Here is a 24,727-nt window from a genome sequence, read left to right as displayed (position 1 = left end):
GATGTCATCATTCTTGATAAGTGCTAGCTCTTGATTCAGATCTTGACTCAATTTGCTTCTTATCTCTGTGTTTTTTAATTTTCCCAAATCAAACCTTTTTTGTTGATGTTTCTTAAGCATAGCTTTCAGTCTAAGTTGTAACTCTGCCACCAGTAGGTTATGATCAGAAGCAATATCTGCACTAGGATAGGTTTTTGTACTCTTTATAGAATTTCGAAATCGTTGATTAATTAGTAAGTAATCAATTTGGTTTCTGACTATATTCCCATTATTATCCTGTGGTGATCGCCAAGTATACAATCTTCGAGGTGGTAGCTTAAATCATGTGTTTGTGATTATTAGCTCCTCTTCCTGGCAGAATTGAAAAAGACAGTCACTTCTCTCATTTCTTTTGCCCAGTCCATGTTCGCCAACTACATCTCCACTTCTACCTTTCCCAACTTTAGCATTGAAATCACCCATGACTATGTTAATATCATGCTTTTTTGTGTTTTTCGTTAGTTCTTTTAATTGATCATAAAATTCTTCAATCTCGGTATCACTCTTGTCAGCAGTAAATATATTAGCTCAATTTAAAGTATTCAGAATAATTATAATCCATTAACTATCAAATATTCATTTTTCAGTTCTTTATGCTCAGTCATTTGAGTTGAGAATAGTTCTTAAAAGATTAACCTTCCAAATGTTATAATAATTAATCTTAAGACAGGCTACACTATATTCTTTCTCAGTCAGCTAACACTTAATAGAACAACACAACACTTATTATTTCGAGGGGAAAGTACTTCAGTACATCTTACATCCAACCATTAATTGGATTTTAACAAAATATATCCGATGGAGTTAACTGTTATAGCTTCACAGGTTATAGAAAGGATAACTCTTACCAGGTTACTGCTTCTACACATCAAATTCACATAGGCACATTTGAAATTCTTGTTGGCTTTTACTTTATGGCAACACAATTCAAAAGAAATCTTCCACTATAATAACTGAATTATAGACCCAGAAATACACAAGTCTTGATGCACTTTGTTTAAGTTATCTACTAATTCCCTATTTTCTTCTTTGTATTAACTTCAGTTCTGCACTATTCTTCCACTAATCATTTGGAATTTATCGTAGTATCAGAACTCCCATAGAAGTAATTCCTAATGCCTATTAATTCCTTAGTCGATTTACGGCATATATCAACTCCCCTTCTGCCACTCGCTACCGATCTCTATACTGTCTCTAAGGCTTCTTCCCTTTATGTTTTCTTTCCAATCCACTACGTTCTCTCTTTCCTGCCAAAATCCGGTATTAACCAGTTCAGCTTATATCAACTGGCTTTTCTCTTTATACACAGTAGCTCACGCTGTTAGCATGAGCTAACTAAAATAAACTCCGTTTCTCCATCAGCAGCCAATCAAATCCCATCAGTAGAATTCCATAAATTTACTTTCACTTAAAGAAATAATAAAAAAAAATATATCACAGTTCACATAAGGTACATTTAAATTTATATACGCACAGTTTCTTATAATAAATTTTAAAGAATAAAGTAAATAAAATGAATGGCATTTTTATATAGTCTTTTTATTACAATTACATATCCTAAGATTATATAATTAATTAATTAATTACAAACAATACTCAAAGTAATTATATGAATAGCATATTACAAGCAAGAGACTAACAACGAATAATATTTACAAGTCTTGCTTATGACATGGTGGATTATGTTAAATATGAATGAAGTATTATAATATATAGAATATCTTCATTCACAATTTAACACAATAAAGGTGCATGGATGTATCTTTTACTGCATTACTCAGTAATGCAGTGCTTCCTCTTATATGTTACTCGGTTCACGTATAAGAGGAAATGCATCTGTCAATGTGGAAAATTCTTGGTGTGTCTAACTTGGGTGCATCTTTTGAATGTATCTGTCCATGTGTACATACACACACACACACACACGTGGGCAGATACATTGAAAAAAAATCTCATAATATTATAAAAACACTCGCTAGCATAGCCAGCACTCTCGGTTCTCTGTGAGTCATCTCTCACAGAGATGACTCATATTTGCCACACAGTCTTTGCTACAGTTAGAATTGCAACAAAATTAGCATAATACAGAATCTTCCGATCTAATCTATTCAATTATGGTAATGTTATGGCCATTTCCTACAAGAGCACTTCAGAAAAAATTTCCAGAGCCCCGTCAAATTACAGAATGAAGAAAGATTAAAAACATGTGTATTAATATTTCACCTAATCATGTAACCACATATATATATATATATATATCCGTATAGAAACATTAAAAGTTTCGAAAACTGAATGGAGAGCTTATGAGCATATAATCTTCGGCATTGGTATTGCCTTAACTTGCACTACCTAAAAGACACAAGTGCTGTTGAGGCAGTTGTATATTCACTTTTTTATTAGTTCTTTTGATGAAAGTTGAAACAACTGCTGCTTCAGGCCTACTGTTGGTTTGGTTTTTCATCGAAGATCAGGAAACCTTAAAATGGCAAGAATCCTCATTTTATACCAAAGCAATTCTGTTTCAGGGAATTGTATTTTTCATAAGTGAACAGCAGTTGGTGCTTAAGAGTAATTATCAAAGAAGAACATAAATGTATTCATTTCAGCATTGTAAAATAAATAGATAAACACATATTTCATGCAATACTTCAGAAACTTGAAAAATTTCTCAAGTAGTGCAAGCTAAGGCAACTCCAATGCCGAAGAGTGTATTCTCATAAGCTCTCTCTTCTTTATTCAAAACTCCAAGTTTCTGTACTTATGTATATTTGGCCATGAAATAAACATGTATCTTTACATATATGTATCTAATATTTCCTATTATAATATGTTATGTAAACAAATACTGCTTGGAAAGAAGTCAATGGACACCATAGTGTAAGGAACAAACAGCCATGGTGCCCACCTTAATAAAATGTAGGCTCTCTTTTCACTGCAATGACTGCAGTGATCAGTGGAAATTTTTGACAATTTTTCCTGTAAGCATGTAATGAGGTCCTGTACTGTTGCAGGGCAGATATCCCTTGACTTTGTTGGATGCTCCAGTTAATCCCACAGATGTTCAGTAGGGTTGAGATCAGGGCTCTGTGGAGGCCAGTCAAGTGTAGTGGCATTCATGTCCACAAACCACGCAGTTACAGCAGCAGCCTTATGATGCTTGTCTTGCTGAAATAAACAATAGTCAGTTCCATAGAAATGCTACAAAGTAGGAAGCATTGCATTGTCCAGAATGTTCAAATACCTCTCAGCGTTTCATTGTTTGTGGCACCACAAACAGAGGTCCAAGGCCAAACCAGGAAAAACAGGACCAACCATCACACCACCACCTGGGTTACACACTCTGGTATGAGACATTCATCACTCCATAACAGTTTTTTTTCAAGCTTCCACGTCCCATTGTACATTCTCTTTACACTACTGAAGATGATGCTCCATATTGGTTTGGGAAATGTGGGACTTGCATATTGTGGTCTACCATAGAAACTCATGTTGTGAGCTTCATATCTGAATATTGTGCAAATTCGTGTTCTTGTCGATACCTGGAGCTCTGCATTCAACGTGTCAGCTGACGAATGAAGATTTTACGTCTTTCATAGCACCCTATGGTCACATTCAGTGAATGTGATGGGTCACCCACTGTAGGTTGCACTTCAATTTATAGTATCGTTAATTGTTGACTGGGATGGCCCAATTTGCCGAACAGATCGGCCTGCAACATGGCATCCTATCATAATGCCTCTTTCAGACTCCATCAGTTCCCTTCTTGCAGCCATTTCACCCAGACACACTTGGGAGCATAATATTCCTCTGTATTACAAATATGACTCGTTATATGGCACAATGCAGTTTCCCCATGGTGGTGTCTGTTGACTCTTTCCAAGCAGTATATATGCTTCTGAGCTCTGTAGTAATACATGCACCCACCTAAAGATCACTTATGGTGAATTTCACTTTTTGACATAGATTAGTTAGAGCATTGAATGAGTTTTTGTTTTTATTTCCACTTGGAAGTTTTTTCAAACTTGGTCAATTTGAATCCTAAGTCGGGTGTTTCAGGCTAATGAAACTTACTGGAATTACCTTGAACTTCAACTTCCTGTCTGCTAAATCTCCAAGATTCCCTAGCTTGATCAGTTTCTTCTAGCATAATTCCACCAATACAATATGACATTAGATGACATCACACCAAATTGCATAATTTTATATTTAATAGCAATGAACAGAGAGCCATTTTCACACACTCAGAGAATAATTGTAATGCTTAAACAAAACTTGACATATAAAGGTAAGGAAGTTATTTTGCCTCTTGACAAGGCCATGATAAGATCTCACTTGGGCTATCATGTGCAGGTCTAGTCTCTTGGTTTCCTTGGTGATAATTCTGATATAGTAGAGAAATGCAAAGGAGAGTGTTAAAAATGATATCAGTATTGTGGAATTACTCTTTATGAACATGGGAATTTTCCCAGAAATATCCCAGATCACTTAATTTTTTTCTACATAAGTATTAGGTAGTAGCATAGACTTTTTCAGAAGAAATAACCAAATTGACCATGTAATGAGCTGGTGCAGATACTGATCACTATTCTGGTAATACTTCAAACTAAGACTTTCTGTCAAATGGCAAATTGTTAAAAAAAAAATAGAAATACTAATCAGTATAATATTCTAAGGTGCAAAGTTGTAAATATACAAAGGCAACATTTCCAGTAACCGAGAGAAAAACAAAAGCGATGTGTTCAGAAGAACAGAAGATAGAAAAACAAATGATTGAATAATGCAAAAAAGGCTATAAAGAAACATAATGAGATGAGTTAAAGTAGGTTTCACCTGTAACAAAAATTATATAGAATTTATTCAAAATGTTGTTCAAGAATTTATCCAATATATTTCATCAAACGTTACATGGATTTCGTCAAGGAGATAGGTCGTTAACTATATTGAAACGAATGAGACATAAATCATATGTATGTTAGCTGATGTTAGTCGCAGCTGATGTATATGATATGCTGAGGCGTCGCCCGGTTAAACAAGGCCCCTGTTGTTTTTACCAGGGAACCAGGGTGAACAACGAAAAGTCAGCTACTGGAACAAATCTGAAAGCACACCCCAACTCATCATCACCAGAGTTAAAGATCGGTACTATCAACATTAGAAGCCTGAATGCAAAGAAATGGAGCTAGCTGAGGAATTAGATAAGTACCAGATCGACATAATAGGGGTGACTGAAACAAAAAAGACAAAAACTGGTGAGATCTTTCTGAGCAGTAAATACAAAATGTTATATATCAGGCAATGACAATCAAGGAAAAGAAGGCGTAGCCATAGTATTCAACACTAAATATGAGGCTAATCTTCTTGAATGGGAGGCAATCTCAAGTAGAGTAATCTGGGCAAATATGCGAATGGGGAGCTGGACAATGAGCCTTATTTGTGCCTATGGTCGCACAGAAGGTTCTACTAAGGTACAAGTGGAGGAATGTTTTGAGGCTTTAGAGAAAGAAACTGACCCAATGAAAAATGAAAAGTTGGTTCTTGTTGGGAATCTAAATAGCAGACTAGGAAATGATTGTGAGACATACAAAAATATTTTGGGAAAATATTGGAAGTGATCACTATTTAGTCTCGAGCAGGATAAAATTGAATTTCATATTGAAAAGAATAACATGTAAGAAAGTTTTAAAGCGAATAAAAGTTGAGCAGCTCTCAGATGTGAACTGTAGACTAAAATACACATGAAAGAGTTTGAGAACAGGAACCAAACCTAGAGTTTTAATGACAAGCTTTCAAGAAAACCCTGACTAATTCAGCCAGAGAGGCATGTGGTGAGGTGGTCTGCAAGGATGGAAAAATCAGAACTCCATGGTGGACACAGGAAGTTAAAAGAGGCAGTGAAGGAAAAGAAGAAAGCATATCAAAAGTACCTGGCAAATAAGTCAGCTTGTGCTCTTAGAAAATACAGAAACAAATGTAAGAAAGCTAAACACTGTGTATAACTAGCTAAACAAAAGTCGTGGGAGGACTTTGGAAAGAACATAGAAAATAAATATCAAGAAGGTGGCAAAATATTCTGGAGGTTGTTGAAGAAGCTTAGAAATGGAGGAAAGAGTACTGTAAAAGGAGTTAGAGATGATAAAGGTGACATGAAAACGGGAAAAAAAGATATCCTTGATGTATGGAGTAATTACTTTGAAAAATTGCTAAATGAAACAAGCAGTGATAGCACAGTGGTAAAAAAACACTCAACAGGTATACAGTCAAGAATACATATCCATACTTGAATTAGAAAAAGCCATCAAAGGCTTGAAATGTGGAAAAGCAGCAGGAGTAGATGATATTTGAACCAGAAATGCTCAAGTATGATAGTGGAAATACTAGTAATACTAGTATTTTAAATACTAGTCTGTGGAAATACTAGTAGCGGTTGGCAGTAGATGGCGTTGGTGTAGTTGCAGTCAATTGGTGGATTGTGAGTGGTGGGAGCAGAGCTGTATTGTAGATGCCCTCCCTCGATGAGTCTTTGGACTCCCTGGAGGTGGCTACTACTACTAATAATAATAATAAAAGTCTTACAGTGGCTGCACTGCATAGTTCAGAAAGCCTGGACAGAGGGATGAATTCCTGATGATTGGAGTAGAGCTCTCATAGTACCCATATATAAAAAGGGAAATAAAAAATGTGAGAATTAGAGGTATTTCCATACTGAGTGTTCCTCGTAAGATTTATGCAAGTATACTTGAGAAACAGTTGAGAAGAATAGTGGAAGAAAAGCTTGGTGAAGAACAAGCTGGATTCAGGTCAAATGGAGGCTGTCAGAATCAGATCTTCACGTTACTAAAAATAGTTGCGAAATCATGGGAATATAACAAAGATAAGTTTTGTCAATCTGGAAAAGGCATATGACAAGGTGCCAAGAGAGAGAGAGAGAGAGAGAAGCTATTCAATATGCTACAGTTATATGGTGTCAATGGGGTATTATATCAAGCAATACTTAGTCTTTGAGTTGTAAGTCAGCAGTTAGAATTGAAGGAAGTACAGGAAGATAGTTAAATGTTAAATCTGGTGTGAGAGAAGGATGTACATCATCCCCTCTGTTATTCATTATCTATATGGATCACATTATGAAGAAAAGTGGTATTAAACCTAATATCAAAATTGGAGATATTAATGTCAGCTCTTTGCTTTATGCGGACAATGTGATACTTCTAAATATATCCACTATAATTCTCGTAGACAGGCTTATACGTTGGTTATGCATTATTAAAACACTTAAGGAATAGAACAACGTAGTTAAGGATATAAATTAAATTAAACTTTAATAAATATTTTCCGATATTTCGGCAACGTCACATTGCCATTTTCCAAAGGAACTTACAAAAAAGTTACGTGCACGTAGGCACAACAACACAGAAACTGGGAATGAAGAGATGAAGCTATTGTTCTCCTAACAGTCCTGATGGTGCCCTCTAGCGGGCTGTGAGAGAAGGATGTAATCTGGTGTGAGAGAAGGATGTACATCATCCCCTCTGTTATTCATTATCTATATGGATCACATTATGAAGAAAAGTGGTATTAGGCATGATATCAAAATTGGAGATATTAATGTCAGCTCTTTGCTTTATGCGGACAATGTGATACTTCTAAATATATCCACTATAATTCTCGTAGACAGGCTTATACGTTGGTTATGCATTATTAAAACACTTAAGGAATAGAACAACATAGTTAAGGATATAAATTAAATTAAACTTTAATAAATATTTTCCGATATTTCGGCAACGTCACATTGCCATTTTCTAAAGGAACTTACAAAAAAGTTACGTGCACGTAGGCACTACAACACAGAAACTAGGAATGAAGAGATGAAGCTATTGTTCTCCTAACAGTCCTGATGGTGCCCTCTAGCGGGCTAAGTAGGTGTTCTTGGCCGTTGGGCTGAAGGTCTGCAGATGTAGGCCTCCCAAATTTGGGGCAGTCGCATACAACCAAATTTGTTGAGGTTTGGAGAATTTCTTAGTGCTGAGGCTGATTCCATAAAGAGTCTTTCAAATTTGTATTTGCTACGGTGTATCACTGTAGCTTTCTTCCACCGTATTCTGTGGCGTATATCCAGAGCATGGTCCGCAAGCCCAGAATGACTGTATTTGTGAAAATGGATGTAATCCTTGTGTTCCGAAATTGTGATATTCGCTGTCCTGCCTGTTTGGCCAAAATAAGACAGTTTACAACTGCAAAGGACCTGGTAAACACCAGGTAGGTCTAGGGGAAGTGGTTGGTCTTTAGTGGAGCGGATAAGGGATGCCAATTTTCTGTAAGGTTTGTAACAGGAGGTCAGGTCATGTTTTTTTAAGATTTTGGTAATCTTTTTCGAGGTGCCTCGGATGTAGGGAATGGTGATGGATTTAGAGCAATCCTTATTGTGTGTGTGTGGGGGGGGGATCTGTGGTTTGTAGGTTCTAATATTTTTTGGATTTTTTTGGGGGGGGGGGTAGCCATTGGCTGACAAAGTGTTGAGGATGTGATTTAGTTCTGTGTTTAGGGCCAAGTCGTTTGAACAGATTAGTTTAGCCCTGTTGTATAGTGTTTTCACTATTCCATATTGTTGTGAGGGGGGGGGGGGGGATTGTTGGTGAATGTATCTGCCTGTATGGGTGGGTTTTCTGTAAACTGAGAAAACCAAGGATCCATTAGGCTGACGGGTGACTAGTGTGTCTAGGAAAGGGAGGCTGTTGTTTTCCTCTTTTTCCAGAGTGAATTTGATTCTGGGGTGTTGGTTGTTTAAGTGTGTTAAGGAGAGAAGTGTTTCAGAGCCATGTGGCCAAATAGCGAACACATCATCAACGTAGTGAAGCCATATGGTTGGTTTTTGTGGGGCAGAGGCTAAGGCTTTTTCTTCAAAGGTCTCCATAAAGAAATTGGCCAAGGGTGGGGAGAGTGGTGAACCCATGGCTGTCCCCTCTATTTGTTTGTAGAATTTTCCCTGCCAAACGATATTTATTTATTATTATAAGAAAATATTTATTAAAGTTTAATTTAATTTATATCCTTAACTACGTTGTTCTATTCTTTAAGTGTTTTAATAATATCCACTATAAGTCTGCATGATTCCCTGACTAAATTGAATAACTGTTGTAATAGATATGGTATGAAGGTCAGCAATAAAAAGACAAAAAAAACATCTACCTTGGAGAACATAAAAAATACATTTGCTACCACTATTATGGCAAGTCAGGACTGGCTGACTATGCTTATTACTTGTTTGGGTAATTTGCTTATCCAAACAGGTGCTTCAATATACCCAATAGGGGGGGGGGGGGGGAGATGGCACCAGCTATCCATGGAAGAAACTTCTCGATGGCTTCTGTGGTCAGAACATACTATAATATCCGTAAATCTTGAAGTCCATGATGATGATAAAAAGCAAACCGGACATCTAAAGAAATACTTATTGTATAGACACTTGATTTAATCAGCGGAGTAGAATTAAGGAAAAGCAGACATATGAATAAAACAGACAATATAGAATTTGTTGAAATTCAAAAGTTAGAAAAGAAATCAGCAATGACATCAGAAAATGTATAAGAACACAAAACATAACAGAAATTTGGATTACCTCTCTCTCTATGTTCACTGGGCATCTACAGATGCCGTATGGTCACTCCGATGCGCAGTGATATTCCACACCAGTCCTCGCCATGTAGTCCTGTTGTTTGCTTTTCTGGCAGCCTCAACTCTCTGAAGATCAGTCACTCCACACATGCCATCCATCCATCTCATTGATGGTCTACCCCTGCCTCTTTTTCCAGGAACTTTACCTTCTATTACTGTTCTGAGAAGTCCTCCTTCCATCCTTTCTATGTGTCCAAAATATTTTAACTTTCTTCTGTCAATATCCTTAAGTAGCCTTAAAGTTCTACTAATCTTTTCTAACACCCATTCATTTGTACGCCTTTCAATATATGATATCCTCAACAGCCTTCTGTAACACCACATCTCAAAAGCAGATACCCGTTTCTTATCTGACTTCTTTAGGTTCCAAGTCTCGCATCCATAAGTCACTGTTGGAAAAACAACTGCATCTAAAATCCTCAACTTTGTTCCCATGGAGATAGATCCATCTCTTCAGATTTTAGACAGGTCTCTGACTGTTGTTTTAGCCATTCCTAACCTTTTTCTGACATCTTCTGAACAGCAATTCTTCACATTAATAATGGATCCCAGGTACTCAAACTTGCTGACTTCCTCAATTCTTTCTCCATTAAGATACACTTGTTCCTCAAGAGCTCTGTTTGTTTTTCCTTTGAGAACCATGATCTTTGTCTTGCTAGAATTGAGTTGAAGTCCTCTGTTATTACTGATCTTGTTGACTTTGTCAAGAATTAGTCCTAGTTCTTCCGTGTCATTATAAAGGAGTACTGTATCATCAGCATACCTCAGATTACTGATCAATCTACTTCCTATCCTAATTCCTGTCCTGAGCTCATCCAATGCTTCACGCATGATGTCCTCTGCATATATACTAAACGAGTGAAGAAAAAGTAAACATTCTTGTCTAACTCCTTTTCCAACTTGAAGCCAGTCAATCAATCCAACACCTGTTCTTACTGTGGCTTCTTGTTCCTTATACAAGTTGGCTATCAACCTGATAGTGTGTTGAGGAAAACCCATTCTTTTCATTACTTCCCACAGTTTCACATGCTCAACACAGTCAAAAGCTTTAGAGTAGTCTAAGAAACACATTACCAGAGGGAGTCTGAATTCTTTATATTTTTCTATGAACTGTCTAAGTCAAAGGATCTGATCTCTGGTATCCCCTACCTTTCCTAAAACCAGCTTGTTCCTCGGGCATCTCTGCCTCAACTTTGGCCTCAATCCTATTTAGCATGATCTTTAATAAAATTTTGCTTGCATGAGATATCAAACTAATAGTCCTATAATTCTTACGTGCCTTCATATCACCTTTCTTGTGTAGTGGTATGAAAACTGACTTCTTCCAGTCTCTTGGCCATGATCCTGTCTCCCATATCCTTGTAATCAATCTAAACACTCTTATCCCTCCATCCCCTGTGGCCTTAATTAACTCTGCTGGGATTTCATCTGCACCTGGGGCCTTATTCCTGTTGAACTGCTTAACTGCTCTTTCAACTTCATGCCTAAGTGGAGGAGGTTCTAAATCAATATTTTCTTGGTGGGAGGACTCCACATTTTCTTTATCCACTCTGCTGTACAGTTCCTCACAGTATTCTTTCCATCTGTTTTTGATTTCCAACTCTTCTGTTAGTAATGATCCATTCCTGTCTTTGATGACATTCAATTTAGGCATAAACTTGTTTAAGCTTGTTTAAACTTGGATTACCTAGAATGAAAAAATTCCAAAACTAAAAAATAAGCAAGAAATAGCATGATACAATAGAGGGGAAAAAAAAGGAAATATGCAGTGATTTTAAATTAAACTTACCAAGAAATTATATTCTTGGTTTATCCTTGATCCAAGTGCAACAAAGTTTGTGCATGAAATAGATTCATGACTAGGCTGTTTGTATATAGAAGTTAATGACTTCATGTTGATTGCCTTTGTATCTCATAACATGAAGCACACACCCCCTTTTGGACGTATATAATACTGTGTATTATGTAAAGGACCACTATCCAGACTGGTTTCAACCTTTATTGAAACAAAAACAAAAGAAATATAGTTAAAACCGTAACACAGAAAGCTTACCAAAATTCTTGGGACAGATTTATTAATAAAATAGAAGGCGACATAGTCTACAAAATGTTAAAGAAATTAAACAAAGAAGAAAGAGATACATCATAAATCAACATAATATAAGAGAAACAATGGATAGAACATGAGAATTTATGGTATGATCCAAATTTAATAACAGAAAATAATAATGAAGAAATCAATACTTGATATAGAACCAATAAAATTGGAAGAACTAAAAGAAGCAATAAAGATATCAAAAAAATAGAAAATCAACCGGATTAGATGGCATAAATACAGCTCAGCTATCAGCTAATGCCTATTTGTTCCTGTATAGGGAGAGGCAGGGCCGTTTACCCTATCTAGCATTTGGAGACTGAGTGGGCAGTTCAATCTCCACTGGTAGCCATTCAGAGAGATAGCTGACCCAAGGCTATCACTGATTCATCGGTACGCAGTGAAGAAGGCGGCAAGCTAGTGCCGCCATCTCGTGGTCCCTAACCCTAACACAATATTTTTAATGTCTGAAAATAGTGTGTGTTCGACGGTTGATTTTCTTGAGTTTACGGGACGAAAAACCTGAGTTTCCAGGAGAAAAAACCCGCTAGCTCGTGCCAGAGATCAACTAACTCTGGAACCAGTCAAAAAAAGGCTTAGAAAAATTTTCTCTAGTCAGTCGGCGACTAGATTTGAACCACCAAATCCTTTCTTCGTGCAGTCAAGCGCCGTAGAGTGCAAATGCCACTTCTACTGAGCTACACAGGCATAAATACAGAACTTTGAAAATATGGTGGAGATTATTTACATCACAGATTCTTAAAATTAATAACTGTTGTAGGAAATATGAGGTTCCATCAGATTTGTAAAAGCTAAGGTTATATCTATATTTAAGAAAGGAGCCAGAGGTGATTGTGAAAATTACAGAGGAATAAGTTTATTAAATATAGGTTACAAAATTTACAGTAAAATCCTGAATTAAAAGACTTAAAAATATCAAACAATCTACTCTCAGAAAGAAAGAAAAAAAAATGGCTTCAGACATGGAAGAAACTATGAGAGTTTAATTTAGAGACTCATGTGACCTTTATAGATTACGAGAAAGCTTTTGATAAAATACACAGAGAAAAACTATGAATATAATGAAAAAAAAAAGGATACCCATTACATTTGGTACAAGCTATACAAAGTTTACATAAAGATACAAAAATACAGTTATAGATATCTATGAAATAAATTAATAAAGATTGTTATAAATGAGGATGTCAGGCAACGATGTAGCTTATCTCCAGTTCTATTCAATATATACAGGGTGATTCAAAAAGATGGACTCAATTTTGTAAGTCTGTATATATCAAACATAGAACTAGTGACAAATATGATGTAAAGTATTTTTGATTATACTCACAATAAAGTTTATAGATGTTCAATGTAACCCCTCCCCTGCCTCCAGTCGCATGGATAACATCAAGGCGGTAGCTGAATTCATCCCATACCTGAAGAAGGATGCCTTGCGTCACTGAGTTCACCACAGTTGTGATTTGCTCAAATTGATAATTCCAATGACAAATGCTCTTCCTCTTTGGAGGTTTAATGTTGAAATGCACTGCAGTCGCCGACTCGGTTTTAATGAGCTCACAAACGCAAAAATTTTGTGCTGCATAGTAGCACAAAATTTTGCTCACAACTGACACTGCTGCACAGCTGTGCGCTAAGCAAGCACTCTAGTGGTAGTATTTCAAATTTTAGGATGTCCTCTTTCAAATGTTATGTAGATCATTCACATATGATGTATACATCCTCTGTCCAAAAAAAAATTAACTTTTAGAAAATAGAAGAAGTGATGCCACCTGTTGTATCTTTTTGTTGTCAAAGGCGGCAACCTCCATTAGTGTTGTGTCAACTGTTTATGACATTTGTTTCATTAGAAGCCAAGTTATAGTGCCAACAGTGACAGTGTGTTTTGACGAACAGTCAGAAAATGAGTTTCAAACAGAGAGCTGTGATTGGCTTTTGTGTTAAAGTTGGTAAAAGTTTTACTGAAACGCATCAAATGCTTCAAAAAGCATACGGTGATGAATGCTTATCCCGTACTCACGTTTACAAGTGGTTTAAGCGATTTCAAAGTGGTCGTGAGGCGCTTGAGGATGACAAAAATCCGGGCCATCCAAAAAGTGCATGATTTCATCAAAGTAGACTCGAAATCATACATGAGATTGATTGATTGAAGATGAATTGGGGATTCCAAAATCAACTGTGCACAACATTTTGACCAAGAGTTTGGGCCTTCGTAAATTGAATTCGCGATTTGTTCTCCACAAGTTGACTGACAACCAAAAAATGTATCGAATTGAACACTGTAAGGTCAAACTTCCTTGAAATAATCATTACTGGTGATGAAATGTGGTGTTTTGAGTATGAGCCTGAAACAAAGTACTGAGTAGAGACCACCAGAATAAGGGCATCCGAAAAAAAGTCGCTTGGAGAAGTCAAAAGTAAAGACAATGCTGATTTGTTTCTACTATTCCAAGAGCATTATCAAAGAATTCGTTCCGCCTAGCCGAATCAGTCAATGGTGAGTTTTATCTCAAAGTTTTGAAGTGATTGATAGCATGAATATTGTGATGCAGGCAGCTAGTCACTTTTGCACAATAATGCACCATCTCATCGTTCGAACATTGTGAGACAGTTCTGAGCAAAAATCAAGTTTGTATGTTGGATTACTCGCCATATTCAACTGATTTAGCACCCTGTGACTTCTTTCTCTTCTCCTGACTTATTTGCTGATGGAAGGAAAGTGATACGGCACCATTGAAAACGTTCAAGCAGCAGTAACCACGACCCTGAGCATTATCCCAAAAACCGATATAAAAAAAACTCATTTAAGGAATTAATTGACCATGCTGAATACTCTATCAAAGCTGAGGGAGAGTATATTGATTGAAATAAATGATTTGAATAATTATAAAATAATCAGGAAATATAGCTGTACAAAATTGAGTCGAGTCCATCTTTTTGAATCACCCTGTATATTGATTGGATTGTTAAAATATGGAAAACAACAATAAAACAGAGGTATCCAGTTAACCAGAAGAACTGTTATCGATACCATGCTGTATGCAGATGATCAGATTATATTACAAGACAACGAAGATGATCTTCAAAAATCAGTGAAAACAAAAATGAGTGAAAAACTGTTAGCTTAAACAAAATAAGCTAACAGTACAATTTAAAAATTTCACAAAAGAAAAGTCATGGCATTTAAAGGTCAGGATCATGTTAGATCAAAAATAGTTATAGAAAATAAAATAATACAACAAATGACACAGTTTTAATTATTTAGGCTGCATAATAACATATCTAAAAGATTTAGATGAAAAAATAAAGAAATTTCAGAAAATCTGTGGAACAGTTAAAAGGACACTGAATAAAAATTTAAAAAGTAAAGACGAGAAACGCAAAATTTTACAAAGTAATGGCCACTCCCGCTCCATAGTTCAGAAATATGGACTGTTAAAAAGGAAGATACAAGCTGTAGAGATGAAATTTTTAAGAGCAATTAAAGGATGTGCAAAATTGGACCATATAAGAAATGAAGACATCAGAAAAGAACTAGATATTTATAATGTAAATGAAAAGATAAAAGAATATAGAGAGAAATGGAAAGATATCGACTACCAAAGGGGAAGACCAGTGAAGCCAGAGCAGGCCAATGCTTTGAAGAAAGGAAGAGATCATGTTGTATCAATTAAAAATAATAAACTGCTTAAAACAACATCTTCCTGTGTTTGTTCTTTTGGGTTTCTTGCTGATATTAAACTAATAACCTGAATGAAAATATCATGTGAAATTGAAGAAGAAAAAAGATTCACAAATGAGAAACTTGGTATATTTAGTGAATAAATTTATTCTCCTTGTACAGTAGTCAAAAATAGAAACAAAAACTAGAAATTACGTTTTGTATCATGTCATCTGAAAATTTATCAGTCTGTGTGAAAGAGGAAAATTTTTATTTATTTTTACTTTTTATTTTTTTAGAGTTCTTATGGTTGTTGGAGCAGGCCGTGGACCTCTTGTTAGAGCAGCCTTATTAGCAGCAGAGAAGGCTGAGAGGCAAGTGAGAGTATATGCTGTAGAGAAAAATCCTAATGCTGTTGTTACGTAAGTAAAGTCACTTTCCAGATTATTTTTAAATTATTTGAACAATTAAAATAAACGTGAGCCACTCAAAACAATATTAGCTTGTTATTGTTGTGTGTTTTGTGAACTTGCAGCTTCTTCAGAGAAGCTGCAAGTTCCCTGTGGTTTTTTTCCCATGTTTTTGTTGTTTTATATGACCAAATAAATCCAATTTCTTGTAATTCCTTCAACATACTCATTCTTACCTTGCTGGAAACCATGATGAGTATGTTGAAGGAATTAAATTACGAAAAATTGAATTTATTTGGTTATATAAAACAACAAAACATACAAAGTTAAAAAAAAAATTTAAAAAAAAAAATAAATAAATAAAAAACGCTACCACAGGGAACTTGTGGCTTCTTCAGGGTAAAAGACATAATGACAAGTAAAAATACAAATTAAAGTAAAAAGCTGAAAAAAAAATGTGGTGTGGCATGAATTATCTGTTTTCTAGCATTCTTTGGAGATGATTAGCTGAAAAATTGAAGTCTGGTATGTGCAGCAATCTAGTCATTTCCAAGTATCACTTAAGATGACTCCTTGGTTTTTGTTAAGTGAGCCATGTGAAAAAAATAACAGTGCACTATTTTATATAATCCAACACAAAAGTTATCCTCTTGTATCATTGTATGTTAGAAGAGTGGTTTGCTTACAATTTATCCAAGTGTAAGCAAACTTTGTTTGCTTACACTTGGATAAAGGATTAAACTAAATTTATTATAGTCTAACTTCAGGACTGAGGCAACCACGAGTTGCCTCAGTCCTGAAGATACTTTAGGCGCAAACTTTGTTTGCTTACACTTGGATAAAGGATTAAACTAAATTTATTATTAGTTGATAGATGGAAAAGTGGGGACATGATAGAAACATAAGTTACAAAGGGGAGTTTTTGAGACTGATAACAAGAAATGTTTCATTACATGACAGGACACGAGATGATGAGAAATCACTCGTTAAAATTAACAAAAGTGCATAGTAGACTATTTTTTTTTAATTTGAGAATAATAATTGAGCAAAATGGGTTGCCTAAGACAATCATGAATGCTATGTTTCCAAATGAGTGAAGGGCATGGTGGGTATTGTATAAATAATTGTTAGTGTGGGCCTCCCACGATAAGTTTCGAACTCCATGTAGATTCCAGTGTAATCATGTCTAAACTTTTCATTTGCCTTAGAACATTTTGTAACCTTTGTATTATTTATCTTCTATATTCTTACCAGTCTTTCCATGACTTTTGTTTAGCTTCTTTTACACATAGCTTTCTTACATTTTTCTCCTTATTCTCTCTCAAATTCCAGAAACTTTTGATATGTTTTTTTATTTTCCATAACTTCCCCTTTCTCGAGTTCTCAAGCTCTAATTTTTCTGTTACAGGAAATTTCACTTGCTTCTCTGAATCAATCACTTCATCTGATTTTACTATTGGGGTCTAGAAAATTGTCTCTGTTTTCAATCTCCCTCAGTTTTTCTCCCCTGATGTTAACATCTTTTGTTTCTGAAAGCTGTGTTTCTTTTTCATTATACTCAATTTTATATCATGATCATTTTCTATTTCATTGTCCTTGTATGTTCTTGTATCATGAATCATTTTAAAGATTGATATGATAGAGGTCTATAAACTTCTGAAAGAGTGTTATAGGTTATCAACTGATGAAACATTTTGTTATATGGAAGGTGAGGTAATGATAGTTCAATTGCACCTATTTGAGCCTAATAAATGCAGTTTTTAATTTATGTTGACGTATTGCACAGAGACAAACAAAGTGCAAATGCAGTTTAGGAATGAAATTACAAAGTTTAATTACTGAAATATGCAGCAAGGGGAGCACTATATTTTCTCCTACAGAGCAGTGAGTGAGTGGAACAATTTCTCTGTTGAAGTGGCAAGTGCATCCAGCATGAACTTAAGAGAAGTTATGACATCTGGTGTTGGTGATCTACACCAGAAGTCTCTGATGATGATAATGAAGGAATGACTAGTCAGTGCCCTGACCAGAAATCCATCAAGTATTTACCATTATTATTAGCTTTGGTTTTGGTTTATTCACTCACACTTCTTACAGGCTGTATGGTAATTTTCTCCCTGTTATTAACAAAAAATCATAACTGTTTGATATCATTTACTGCATATATTGTGTTGCAGATGTTATTTAGATTAATCCAGTACTTATTTCATCTTTTGTGAAATTTTTTTCTTTGATCTCACAAGAAATCTTCAGGTATTTGTCATATTCAGAATCATTGAAGTGGTCGATAAAACATTTGAATGAAGCATAAATTACGTTCAAGTCTTTCTCCTGCAAACACCCATTTCTTATTATTTCAGATTAGAAGCCCAGAAGGAAGAGATATGGGGCGATCGAGTAACAGTAGTTTCCTCTGATATGCGAGAGTGGGATCCTCCTGAGAAGACAGATATTTTAGTTTCTGAATTGTTGGGATCATTTGGCGATAATGAATTATCTCCTGAATGTTTGGATGGCGCTCAGAAGTTTTTGAAAGGTAAGTATAGTTATAGAGTGCTAATAAAGTTTTTCATTATGTTGATCTTAGATTTTTTTGGATTAGATTAGGTGAAATAGTTTATCCTGTTGCATGTGTAATGAAATACCTTGTAATCCATTGTCCTTATATCTGTCTAATCACCTCAAGCTAATTCAACAATGAAAAATATACACAGATTGAGTCAAATTCCATTGATACTGACACATTAGGCATTCAAGATGAAATGTCTGTGTGAGAAGTGCTGTACATCATTGGAATGGAATAAAGTCATCATCATCATGCAGATCAAGGATTTAGGCCTAGTATGGCCTGTTCCGGCTTTAGAAGTCATCGTTTAAGAGGACATCTTGGTTTTTCTTTTTCCTAATGGCTTTACTTTAAGGCTTATTTTGGTAATCTTTCTATTTTCATTCTTTGAACGTGTTCCATCCATTTATGTTTATATTTTTTTAATTTTTTCTATTACTGATTCTTGGTTTAATTCTTTCATAATTTCTTCATTTCTTGTTATTAATCTTTGTTTGTCTTTTATGGAATAAAGTATCTTGTAAAATTCAAATAAAATATAAACAACACAAACATATACAGGCATACCCTAATTGTGTGACACAATGGGCCATCATCATGTCATGAATTGCTTTTTTTTTTTTTTTTTTAGATGCACATAATGGTTTGATAATGTTTTCAAGTAACCATATCAGCAACAAAATGTGCATAAATGGTATAGTTTTTTGTTTTTAGAGAAACTTGTGTCATAGTTCTATACAATATATACACAAAAATACAAGGTAAAAGTATTGTTTATTAAATATACTGCCATATATTTCATCTGAAATTAACAGACCATTATCAGTGGCTTAAAAAACAGTTATAAGGTAGGATGCAAAAATTGATTTATTTGAAATAGAATGAGCCATGTGATGTTAAATCGCCAATGGCGCTATGCTTTAACTGAAGAAAAGGTTAATCATGACAGTGTAGAAATAAATTGCATATATATATATATATATATATAACTTATCATACTCAACGGATCGTTAAATAGATGTAGTATCTAGTTGGTTTCTTCAGACCTTATGTCTTTATAAAATACCATTCTTGCAATAGTAATTATTGAACCTTGGAAAAAATTGGGGGGAAAAAATAATAATCCAGATTTATTGGATTTTTTGGAAAATCCAATAAATCTGGAAAATTTATGATTTATGTTCTTGTATTCAAATTTTATTAAATTGTATTCAAAAACACCTAGAAGACAGGAGAGCATTTATCTTTAGAAGAGGAGGAATATGTTGAGAGTTTATTAATAGGAATAAAAGTTGCTGCTAAATGATTCTTCAGAATTCTTGAAGTTGGTTCTCTCAAATGCTGGAGATGTATCGGATTGGAACTTGACCTATTGATTCCTTGTTATTTGGGTTAGGTTTGTAGGAATCAAACAGATGTTGTGTAGTTCTTTTGGAAAAGCCATTTAATTTCATATATTTGTTTGATAGTAGAGAGTTCTTGTAAATGATGGGGAGTTGAGCAATTAGTCTTAACTCATCAAATTAAGCACTTTGATTCCTGTCTTTTGAGAAGGATGAAGTACAGATCGTTGAAGAATGTAACGTCCATTGAAAGTGGTTTTTCTATAAATTGATGTTGTTAAATTACTTGATGGTGAGTGGATGAGAAGAATGTCTAGAAACAATAATTTGTTGTCTCTTTCAATTTCCATAGTGAATCTGATACGAGGATGCAAAGTATTTATAGTAACTAAAAACGTTGGTAAGGTATCTATATTGTGAGGCCACACCACAAAATGTCTATATATCTATGAAAAAAAGGATGTCTTCTAAATGCTCTAAATAAAAGTTGGCTAAAGCAGGGAAGCGTGGACTTCCCATGGCAGTTCCTTCTACTTGGTTGTAGAATTTTTGACAAGCGAAGTATCCAGAATGCATAACGAATTCAAATAGTTTTACTATATTGTGTGAGAATTTCAGAAAGTAGTTGTAAAGTCTCTTTGAGATTGTACGTTTGTAAATAGGGATAAGATCAGTAGGTTGTATGGAGACAATTTTTAAATTGTCTAAAAAATCCAAACAGTTTTTTAAAAAAGAGTGAGACTTGCCTGTATGTGATTTTAGTAGGTTTGCTAAATATTTGGCTATGCGATACATAGGTGAATCAGTGCAATCCACAATCAGATTGAGAGGAATGTCTTTCTTATGGATCTTTGGTAAACCATAGAACCTTGGTGTTCTTGCAAAATATGTTTTTAACTTTTCTATGGTGTCTGCATCTAAACTTATAACTTTGTCTAGAATGGAGTAGTAATCCTAGCCAAAAAAGCATTCTACAACAAAAGAAATATTTTTACCAGTAAAAGACTTAGCATCCAGCTCAAAAAAGGCTAGTGAAAACATACATATGGAGCATTGCATTATATGGTTGTGAGGCCTGGACTCTAACAAAACAAGACATCAAAAAGTTGGAGGCATTTGAATTTTGGTGCTGGAGAAAAATGATGAAAATTAGTTGGACTGAAAGGAAAAGTAATGAAGAAGTTCTAAATATAGTTCATGAAGAGCGGTCATTAATGAAACAAATCAATAAGAGAAGAAAAAGCCTAATTGGACACCGTTTGAGGGGGGACTGATTACAGAAATAATAGAGGGGACTGTAGAAGGAAAGAGGCCACGAGGCAGATCAATAATTTCATATATAAATAACATAATGATGGTAACTAGTGCTAGGAATTATGAGGAGATCACAGAACAGGATGTTGTGCTGCTATAATTACCAATCTTCAGATTGAAGCACCAAAGAAGAAGAATGGAGTTTAATTTCCAAAGTTGCCTATTATGGGATTATGATCCAGTTCCTGGTTGGTTGAACAATCTTGTAGTAAAAAAAAAAAAAAGAAACTTTTATAATTTGCAGAGTCCATAACTACTGCAACTTTTCCCTTGTCTGCTTTGGTGATAACAAGGTGACTGTTGCATCTAAGAGAATATATAGATTTCTTTTCAGAAAGATATGTTAGATGGTTGGAACCTTTGATTTAGGCAGGATGGATGCAACTTCTAAGTGGAGATTATTAGCCACTTCACTGGAAATGTTAAATAAGTTTCATTTGATGTTTAAAAGGAAATCTAAATAGGGTATTTTTTTTGGAACTAAATACCCTATTTAGTTCCAAAAAATTCATTTCCAAAAAATTTAGAAAATTCATGTCCTTTTGAAAGAATAAGTGTTTCACCGTCATTTAAAGGGCATCCTGAAACGATAACACAATTATCTGGAACAGAGAAAGAGAGAGGCTTGATTTGCCTATCAACAAGAACATCAAATTTACGATTTAGTTCTCGATTTTGTTTATTAAATGAATGTTGTAGAGAGCATTTAGCTACATTAAGAATTATGTAGGAAAGTTATGGGTCTAAGTTTGAGGAGATAAAAGTCTGGAGCTCAGCAACAAGATGAATATTAATGGCAAGGTCACATTTAGCTGTATAATGACATTATGAGTGCCAGGTGATTTTACATTATTTCAAACTTTGCTATCTTAGCAAAGTTTGAAATAATTATTATTGAACCAAGAATGATATTTTATAAAGACATAAGTCTTAAGAAACCAACTAGATACTATATCTATCTGATGATCTCTTGAGTGTATTATAAGTTATATATATATATATATATATATATATATATGTATGTATGTATGTTTTTATAAAATACCATTCTTGGTTCAATAGTAATTATTCCAAACTTCACTAAGATAAAGGAAACTATAAAATCATCTATAGGAATAAGAACACCAGCTTATATATATACAATTTATTTTTACACTGTTATGATTAACCTTTTCTTCAGTTAAAGCATAGTGCTGTTGACCATTTAACATCACATGGCTCATTCTATTTTCATATTGTGGTCCTGCCATGGAAACCCATGTTGCGAGCCTCCATTTTGAATACTGTTGTGCAGATTCGGGTTCCAGTTGATACCCAGAACTCCGCATTCAGTGTGTCAGCTGACAAATGGTAGTTTTTATATATTATCCTTTGTAGCACCGTACAGTCACTTCGATGAGTGTTGTGGGTCGTCCACTGCTGGTAGCACTTTCTGTTGACACCCTTCGCTTCCATCTCAGTATGGTATCACTGATTGTTGACCTGGGATGACTCAATTTGTCAACAATTTGCTGAACACATAGGCCTGCAACCTGTCTTTCAAACTCCATGAATTCTCTTCTCGTGGCCATTTCACTTGGACATAGTTGTACTGATTTGAGAGCATCATATTCCTTCAACTTAGTTGTGGAATTTTAAAAGACATAAGTCTTAAGAAACCAACTAGATACTTTATCTAGTTGATTTCTTAAGACTCATTACATGGCATGATGCACCTTGCCCATGAGAGTGTCTGTTGACTTCTTTCCAATCAGTGTGTGCTATAGACTTATCAGTGGAAGTATAATGAAAACAACTTGATCTACTCTTTTCTGTGATTCCTTGCTATTCTGGAGGGAAGTGAAGATTATGTACATATTGTCTGAAAAGAGTGGGGAAAAGAATGTGTTTAAAGTACTCTGTGGAGTATTTGATGATGTTCGTTCAGATGCACCACATTTTATATTTTTTATATATATTACATAACTTTTAGTAAGCAATCTTAAAAAAGGGGAAGAAACAAAATAGATATACTTATAAGTATATGTTATAAGGTATCGCTAAACTTTGTCAATGTTTCATAATGGTGATGAATATAGTACATAGAGTTGAATTGAATTTTCAAGTTCAAGAACTGCACATAATTTTGGCCATCTGATGTCAAGAAATTATCACTCTTTATTTAAATAGGCTGAAAATATATTGCAAAACTATTGTTCTTACTTGAAAGTTTATTTTATATGTTGTTGTATACATTAATCCTATTCAGAAACCTATAGATTTATCTGAAAGTATTTATTTTTTCAAATGGTATGCAACCACCAGTAGATAAAAATCTAGAAGATTCTAATGTTCTTGTTTATAAAGGAATAAACAATAAGTTACATTTGTAAAGAACAAATTCCAGTACTAGGTTTGTCTAGTGTTTTTTCCTATCAATACATGAAAACTGAAGACAGAACATTTTATTTCAAGTAGAAAGTTGATTTTCTTCTAAACAGTGTTCTTCACGATGGTGTGCATTGCAGAATACTGAAGTGTATTATTCAGATAATCTGAATAATACAGAGAACTGTATTGTTCAGATAAAGGAACTGAATTCATGTAATGAAATTTTGTTTAGAGAACTGTAAGGCCAACAATTTACTTGGAGTGTTTTCTCTTCATGGGTAAGAGTCAAGCAGGGTGATTTTTCTGGAAATTATTTAAACCGAAACCACTGAGGTAGGATAAAATTTATTTATTGCAAAGAGAGTTAACTTTGAGCCATAGTGAGATGACTCTTATTTGGAAAGTGATTGTATTGGAAAGCCAGAATTGTTAAATCCTAGAAAGGATTTGCATAGATTGTTTTTGTTTGTTAGAATTTTTATATTTTTTTTTTCTGTATTCTTGGAAATTGAATGTGTGGGTGTGAGATAGTGTGTCTCTTACAAGTTTCTTTTAAAATTAATTTTATGTAAAAATTATATTTGTATACTTATTTTAATTAAACAGTGTTTCTTTTATATCATATCTCTCTTGTTTCAGTTATAAGACTAAGATGAGTGAATGTAATATATGAGATTTTAATAGTTGGGGAAATACTAAATTGTTTTTAACGTAAATAAATAATTATTATTATTACAAGCAACTCTAAGAATGCCTTAGACTCATTGAAGGAAGTCCTCGGTTTCTATGGATGGCCCCTAGTTCTCCCACCACCAGTACTGTTCTGAAATAATCTTGTAATTGTATGTCTCAATCATATCACCCCTTTTCCACCTATCAACCAGTTTCTGTAACCCACAAATCTTTAACCTGTTCTCGTAAGGTTCATTCCATAGACCTACCATCTTAGTCACTTGCCTCTGGATCCTCTTAACCTCCTCCTCATCACCAATAAACCCTGATACCTAGATCTGCATGCAGTAATCAAAATGGGGTCTTATCAAGCCTCAATAAAGAGGAACACTAGCCTGCTTGTCTAAGTATTCTTCAATAACCAAGTAATCTGATGAGCTGCTTTAGCCGCTTTTGCTATTAAATATATTAGAAAGAAATTAGAACTAAAACAATACTCATGGTATGAACCTGACCTATGGCTTTATAGGTGCAGGAAAACCACTAAGGAAATACATACTTAAAAAAGAA

The 24,727-nt window shown here is 34.6% G+C and overlaps 1 protein-coding gene across 1 annotated transcript in view; it reads left to right on the top strand.

Annotated features, from left to right (window-relative positions):
- csul (protein arginine N-methyltransferase 5) overlaps nucleotides 1–24,727 on the top strand; it is a 176,954-nt gene that overhangs the window by 104,984 nt on the left and 47,243 nt on the right. The window contains exons 11-12 of the mRNA XM_090408092.1: nucleotides 15,782–15,904; nucleotides 18,253–18,428. Of these exons, the coding sequence (XP_090264218.1) occupies nucleotides 15,782–15,904; nucleotides 18,253–18,428 (299 nt within the window). The remainder of the gene's footprint in view (nucleotides 1–15,781; nucleotides 15,905–18,252; nucleotides 18,429–24,727) is intronic.

Source organism: Typopeltis vanoorti, chromosome 18 (genome assembly GCF_054136105.1).
Source record: "Typopeltis vanoorti isolate ZY-2024b chromosome 18, IOZ_Tvanoo_1.0, whole genome shotgun sequence".
NCBI classification, from domain to species: Eukaryota; Metazoa; Arthropoda; class Arachnida; order Uropygi; family Thelyphonidae; genus Typopeltis; species Typopeltis vanoorti.
This window is presented reverse-complemented; position numbering and strand designations above follow the sequence as displayed.